The 8,052-nt window shown below is 37.5% G+C and overlaps 1 protein-coding gene across 1 annotated transcript; it reads left to right on the top strand.

The window, feature by feature from the left end:
• The first annotated feature begins 5,737 nt into the window (after positions 1-5,737).
• Positions 5,738-7,048, top strand: LOC105045614 (major pollen allergen Aln g 1). Its single transcript, XM_073256974.1, has 2 exons — positions 5,738-5,976; positions 6,472-7,048. Exons 1-2 carry the CDS (start codon positions 5,793-5,795, stop codon positions 6,774-6,776), a joined length of 489 nt encoding a protein of 162 aa, XP_073113075.1. The 5' UTR covers positions 5,738-5,792; the 3' UTR covers positions 6,777-7,048.
• Positions 7,049-8,052: the final 1,004 nt, after the last annotated feature.

An 8,052-nucleotide genomic window follows, 5' to 3' on the forward strand; every position in this document is an offset into this window, starting at 1 on the left:
GTGGGACACTCAAGGAATCACAGAGAGGGTGTAAAGGTGTATAAAGTGATGAGGATGGATCTCTGAAAGGAACTCTCTCCTCTGTGCTTTTGCTTTGAGGTCATAGTCCTCATCATATCTTTAGGGTGTGGGTGTAAGGGTGGGATAGGTGTCTGGTTGGAGTGTTTAGCCCAAAGGAATTTGCTTTGGCTCGACCATCCTATGATTGTAATGTAATAAGAATATCCCTGCCGACCAGCAAAAATTAAAGTGAGCATGATCGTGGCCTCTTAGTCAAAAGAGTAGAGGCCCTTTCTGGGCAAAAGAGGATATCCACTCCAGAAGAATCCTTCATGCTAAAGGAAAGAATGGTTCTTGGCAAGTGGGAAGGAGATATGGATGGAAGAATTTTGCTTTCTAAGAGTTATTGTATAGAAATTGGCGTCCCAGGGTGATCCTTCTGTTTGGATTGCATAGTCCACCCTTGTCAGCTTATTTACACAAATTGCTTCGGCCATTACCGTAACTGGAGTAGCTATCGCTTTCAGTGGGAGGGATGGTGACAGGTTCAAGTCCATGAGCTGAAGGGATAATTTAGTTGGTCCATGGACCCTATCAGGTTGTGAGAATTTTCAGACAAGTTACTTGTTTTGGAGCAGTCATGGAGTTCATGCTGGGTTGAGTACTTCAGTTGGTGAAGTATGCCTTCAGTGCAGCTAGGCGAGTCGATCTCACTTGCTGCAAAAGCACATAGATGGTTAAAAGTTATATGGTTATAACATTTTCCTAGAAGTTTTCCATAGTTTTGGGTGTTTTTTGAGGTTGTAATTTTTGGTTGGTCACCTTGTTACAGAGGCCATACAACTTTTTTAAATTTTTAGACTTCCAAAAATTTATGTTCAAGTATATCCTTTCAGCGTGTGGAACTGAGTCGTTCTAATCAATGATCGCATTGGGTGACGGCTTCTTGATGGCACTTGAAACTATTAGAAGCTTACAGATTTTGATGGAAGTGAAATTTAGTGGGAGGAAGGTAGATTGTAGTGCTTTTGCCAAAGAACACCAGCTTTACAGCACAAAGGAGGCTTTGGCCCCATGCGTCACTCCAAAAGAGCTTCCAAGGTTGCTTGTAAGTGTTGAGTTACGATAACTTTCTGGTGAGCTTACCACGTTTCTCCTCATATGCGTGTCTTGGCCGTTGGAGAGAATTCTTGTCGTGTTGGTGATTAAGAGGTATCCGTAACCAAACTTTTGTGTCCAAGTTCAACCCGTGTCTTCTCTAGAGAGTTCATGTTCTCCCTTTTAAGGCGTGTAAATGTGAAGCTATAAATCCAGGTTCCAATGTGCACCATTGTGAAGACTTTGGAGGATGGGTAAGAGGGAAAAATGAAGGATGTAGAGGGTGGGACAGGGTTGAGGTGCTCTCTCTCTCTCTCTCTCTCTTTCTTCTTGAGTACCAAACTGGCAAGATGCAAGAGGTGCTTCTTCTTGAATAGTTTTTTTATTTTATTATTTTTTTTTATTATTTATTTATTTATTTTTAATTATTATGTATATAAAAAAAGAGGCTCTACATTAGGTCAACTAATACCAGGGCTTCATTAAGACTTGATGATTTCTTAATTTATAACCTGGCTGTCCTTTATTTTGGGATACTGGTGATATTATATTAACTTGTAGAAAAAGAGATATAAAAATATAACATTATTAAAAATGAATTATAAAAACATCAAGACCTGTCCCATTATTTTGTGATCAAATTGGGATCCGGTCTGACTGTTGGTTTCATCTTTTTCAGGCGCTTTCATTTACATTTTCTAAATCCAATAAAATGAAGATTAACATTACATGACTGAGGGATGGTCGAAACTTTATATCGAGCATTCTAGTCACCTTGGTAAATTTATAAGTTTTCCATCCAAGTCTCAAAATCAGATCTTTTCTCATTAGGTCTGTGTATTGGAGATGCACTTTTATCAATCAGCTTTTTGAGGTGATTTATTGCATGGTTATTGATGAAGTTAATCCTATCTTGCACCATAATATTATAAGATGATCATCATCGTAACTTTGACTCATCCAAGCCATGCACATGGCTTGAGTGGTTGACTGCATTTATTATTATTATTATCATTATTATTTTGGAAGGAAACTGCATTTTATTGTATGCTAAGTGACTTGAGTTCAAATGCAGTCTTCATTTTAAATTTGGATAGGCTTCATTTTAAATTTGGTAGGATCATACTTTTAAGCAGATTGAAATAAGTTATATATGTTCTCAAAAATGGTATGTCTATTTCTAATGATGCTTAAGCAATGCAACTTTTAATTTTATTTCCTTCTATGAGTGAGTTACAAAGTGTTTCCCAGGCCAAACCAAGATTATTAGATTGCTATTAGTGATTTAAACAGTGAGTTTCATGCATGTCAATTGGCGGTGAGTTGATCACCGGACCAATCATACATTTAGTCAGATCTATTCATGCATGGGCGGTGGTTGGTACATAAAGATTCGAGTCATCTAATTATTTCAATAAACAAAGACATTTGAGCACTCCCAACTAAATCCTTGAATGCTTAATTAAGGGATGTGCAGGTGTGCATAATGACATCATATTAAAATAATAGTGGAGAATTATGTTAGGTCGCTGAAGTTGAAGTTATATATTTTTAAGCAAAATGTGATGGAAGTTACGTATTGATAAATATTAAACTGTTTCATAGGTTATCTTTTCTCTGTCATATGTTCCAAGTTGGCGTGTTGTCTTACATGCATGTCAGCTTACTAAGTCCCTTGCAGGCGTGCACGTTTACTAGTTCAGACTATGGAGAAGAAGGCGTTCTCTACTTGCAGGGCCTGCGAAGATAGAAAACAAGGCCTCACCAATGGAAGAGGTCGTTTAGTTATGTAATAAATAGTTTAGAAGGAGGAAAAGGTCGTGGTGGCCTCACATGGCTATAGCTTGAGAGAGAATACGGAGGTTTGGTTGGCCTGTTGTTGAGCATTGACCTATTCCTTTCATATTATACCTACTGCATTTTTGCTCTTTAAAAGAAAAGAAATGCACTTATTGGCTACTACTTTGGGAGAATAGATATTAATCTTCAAGATGGTAAAAGTTTGACACATGCTGATGGTAATTTTGTACAACAAACTTATTGGTCATCATGGATTTTTTCTTAAATATTAATTAGTTAGACATGTAGCTAATAAGTGCATATATACATACTTATGTATATGCATCCATAACTTAAAGAGCATTTGAATGGTGATGTTGCAAAACATGGATATAACATGAAACGTTCTTGGAAATTATAAATTTGTAAACATGTTTATGTATTTATGTTTGTACATGCGTATGTGTGTGCATGTATACATGCATGCAAACATGCATGCGTGTTTGCATTCATGTGAATGTATAGAGTTTACTTGGAGTCCTTTTTGGATACTCTCTCATATTTATTTTTAAAAACAAGACAAATTAACTCGATTTTATTAAATTTAGTCTCAAATTTCAAGTTTCAGGCTTTTACTTGTAGATGTATCTAATAAATGAGCCTGAGACCTTGATGCGTGAGGTAGATATTGGAGGCGAGCACTTTGGGTGGTATGCAAAAAAGCACTTAAGCATTATGCTAGCTGCATCTTGGTTCTAGGCTTATGGCGAGGGTCATCAAGAACTAATTAAGTATAAGGACATTAGCGTATCATGCTCATTTGACAATCTACGATTTGATGTGAAATATTTTGGACCAGGTACAAGGTTTAATGTAAAAAGCTAAGAAGGTTCTTAAAAGGTTATTGAAATCCAAGTAATCGATGTTCTCATTTCTCAAGAAAAGAAGAAAGCAAACATTTTTTTCATAAATAAAGGCAATTAATCTACTCATAGAGCAAATTTCAGTAATGATATCCAGTCAAATTGCTATAATTGCATCGTTCAGCATATAACATATGAATGGATGGTTCATGCAAATAGAAAAAGTAACAAGATATGAATTAAAGAAAATGTGGATCATGTCTTGGCCCGGTGTTCTTGTGGTGCTCAAGTTTGGAATATGTCTACTGTCCATTCGCATTTGCCTCAACTAATTTAGAGGTATCAGGAATATTGGGGAGTTTTCTCCCAAATGCAGCCAAAAGCTCAATATGCTTTATTTGATAGATGTTACGAAACAACAGGAATAGCAGGATCTTCGAGGGCACCACACTCTCCCTCTGTATTCTCATTAACAAAGCCACTATCTTGGCATGTCCTAACTGTTGATTTTGTGAAGACAAATTTTGATAGAGTTTAAGAAAGTGTTTGGTTGGAGAGAGTGGGGGTCTGAAATCAGAATCGAAATAGGTGACTCTCATTCTAACCGTTTGATTGGAAGGAGTTCCATTCCGATTCCGATTTTAGGATGGAATAGGAATGGCTCAATCTATATAGAACTCAATCCCTACTCTCCTCTATGGATTCAAATTTTCATTCCGATTCTGATTTCGATTATGAACCAAACGTTTCGGGGGATTTGACCATTCCGATTCCAATTCCAAATAATTCCAATTTCTATTTCCATTCTAATTTTGATTGCGAACCAAACACCCCCTAAAGGTTAGGAGGTCCAGGGTTTGTTATTCGAGATCATATAGGCTGTGCTTTTGCTAGGGGGTTGTATGAGCCTGGATTTCGCTGGTCAATATCTTGTTCAACAGCATGCCGTAACTTCTGATTTTGTGAAGGTAAATTTTGATAGGGTTCAAGGGGGTGTTTGGTTCTCAACTGGAATTAGAATAGGAATGAAAATCAGAATGGCTTAGAATCAGAATCAGAATGGTCAAATCCTCCAAAGTATTTGGTTCATGATCGAAATCGGAATCGAAATCGAAATTGGAATAAAAAATTGAATCCATAGAGAAGAGTAGGAATTGAGTTTTATATAGATTGAGTCATTCCCATTCCATCCCGGAATTAGAATCGGAATAGGACTCCTCCCAACCAAAAAGTTGGAATGGGAGTCACCCATTCCGATTTCGATTCCAAACTCCCACTCTCCCCAACCAAATATCTCCTAAAAATTAGGATGCTTAGGGTTTGTTATTGAGATCATATAGGCTGTGTGCTCTTGCTAGGGGGTTGTATGAGCCAGGATTTCGCTGGTCAATATCTTGTTCAATGGCATGCCCTAACTTTCTGACTTTGTGGAGGTAAATTTTGATAGGAGTTTAAAGGTACAGGAGGTCCAGCATTTGTTATTTGGGATTACATAGGCCGTGGTCTTGCTAGGGGATCGATGCTGGTTTCCCTAACTTTGGTGCATATGATTAAGTTGTTTGCCACACTATAAGACTTAAGATTTGGATGCGAAACTATTTGGGCATCTAGAACCTATTTGGAAGCAGATTCCACAATGGTGGTGGATTGGATATGCTCACAAAATGAAACCTGCTTCCATTTTTCAACCATGACTGATGAGAATATTTTTGTAAGGATGAGTCTGTATGCAATAATAATTAGGTTGCTCTACTGTGATTCAAAATATGAAAATAGCCTCTCCAAATAAGACTGCCAAAATGGGTTGGTGAAGGCTTTCCCTTATTTTAATGCTGCACTCAAGTAGTCCGAATTGACTATGAGGCCACCTACCCAATGGCCCCTCAATCTTCACTGGATCCCCAATTAACTACTCTACCTGCTTCCTCATTTATCCAATAGAATAGCCTCAGCAACTCTTGCATCCCTCACTGCTATATCTATAAATAGTGAACTCTTGCAATATCCTTCAAATCACGCTCAGATCAAAGACAATCTATTCCACTGATCAATATGGTTGCAGGGTCCTTCGTTGAGGAGTGCAAGTCGACCGTAGCCATCGACAGGCTGTGGAAGGCTGGCATCCTGGATGTGCACAACTTGATGCCAAAAATCGCGCCCGAACACATCTCCAGTGTTGAGATCGTTGGTGGCGATGGTGGTGTCGGCAGCATCAAGAAATTTAACTTCACGGACGGTATGAAACTAATGACAACCTTCTGTGTTATTTTTTCAGGCCTATTCTGAAGAATAGGGAAAGAAGTGATGGGTTCTTTTACGTTGCTGAGAGCTAGGCATGGCCTGGGCTTGTCGGCATTGACCAAAAAAAGCAAAAAAAAAAAAAAAAAAAAAAAAAAAGCCATATATTGCAAAAATTAATGCTCTCTCTCTCTCTCTCTCTCTCTCAAAAAAAAAAAAAAAGAGGAGGAGGGAAGAAAAGAAGAAAAAAAGACACCCACACGAAGATGCTGAACACGGTTGAGATAAAAAATCTTTTAACGACGAAATAATGCATATGATGAGTTGCCACACTTTCCTTTCTCCTCCTTTTTCCTTTCCTTTTCTTCTTCTTCTTCCTCATTTTTGTTTTTTTGGATCAAACAGTGGCAACATCATGCTTGATTATTTTCAACTGAGTTACATTGTCGACTAACCACCTAATGAACATTCTAATCCGTGCAACTCTTCTCAGCCGTGAAGTCGCCGGTCAACTTTGTGAAGGACCGGGTGGACGTGCTGGACAACGAGAAGCATGTATTCAAGTACTCTGTCGTCGAAGGAGGGCTTCTTGGCATCAGATTGAAGTCGTACTCCTTCGACCATAAGTTTGAGACTGCCAGCGATGGAAGCACCGCCGGGAAGGTCATTCTAGAGTATGAAACCCTCGACGAGACCGATCTCAGCGTAGAGGAGAAGGGCCTGCTCATGGGTGCAGTGTTGGGGATGATGAAGGCTGTGGAAGGATTTTTGATCGCAAACCCTGATGCCTATGCCTAAGGTTCTCGGACGGCAAATTAAGGACTGAGTCATGGTAGCCATGCTTTCATTGTTTGCTTTTGAATGTGCTTTTATTGGGAGGATTGTGAGTGCTTTGTCTTGAAAGAGAGTGAGAGTACGTGGTGATATATCTTGATGCAATGTCCCAACAAGGGCACGGCCCCCTTGTTTCATCTCTTATTCCTCTCAGATGTGTTTGTTTTTCGAGTCTCAAATGAATAATTTGGTTTGTATTTCAGAAGCCGCAACCTCGCTCTATTGATTTTATTGTCCTATATGGCTACACTTGAGCTGACCTCTATTCAAATCTGATCACGTTTAGATCAGATGATGCGGAGATCTAAATTATTGGATATAATTTTTTAAATTATTTATATATTAAAATTTATATAATTTAATTTAAAAATCTCTAAAAATTGTTTGGTATATTTAAATTATCCAATTTTTTAAGATGACAAAGATGAGCAATGTGTGTTGGGGAAGATGAATATATATCATACAAGAAAATACACCAGAAAAATAGTTCTTAGATGCAGCAACGAACACAAATTTTAAAAAAAAAAAAAATCCGGACCATTAGATGTGATGATGACAATTATACAATCCTAAAGAGAAACTAAGAAAAGATTATGATTCATTACCCATGGGGTTAGGAAAAACCATCCTGACCATTGTTTTTCCATCAAATTACCTCGAAAAATTAACTATTTATTGGTCTATGTACGGCACCAACTGCTCTAAGCTTTACATTGGGCCATCCAACCAATGTGAATGAGTGGTATAAAAAAAATTATAGGATATCAAAGCCAGATCCAACTTATCAAAAAAAAAAAAACGATTTACGTAGTGCAAAATCGTTGGTAGTCAATAGAGTCTTGGTGACTAAAATTGTTCTAGTACCAAAGGAAACATGATGAGCAACCCGCTTAATCTAATGACTGCATAGCTATAAACAAGATAGGTCAGCAATATATTTAATTATTAATGAATTAATTGCTGCACAGTTTTTATTTTCGTTGCAAGTGGGGCCTAATCCCTTTGAGCAGTGAAAGAAAATACAACCAACGGTGTCTGTCTAAACAACCAATCTATACTCATACCAATAAAATTTAAAATATAAGTATAAACTAGATTATTTGAATTTATTTGAAACAAATTAAATCGTTGTCACAAAGGTCCTAGAATTGGCTGAATCTCTAGGAAAAATCAACTTTATCTACTAGAAACACAAAACTTTATTTTTTTTTTTATTTATTTTCCTAAGATGATTAATCTG

Source organism: Elaeis guineensis, chromosome 5, assembly GCF_000442705.2.
Source record: "Elaeis guineensis isolate ETL-2024a chromosome 5, EG11, whole genome shotgun sequence".
Lineage (NCBI taxonomy): Eukaryota > Viridiplantae > Streptophyta > Magnoliopsida > Arecales > Arecaceae > Elaeis > Elaeis guineensis.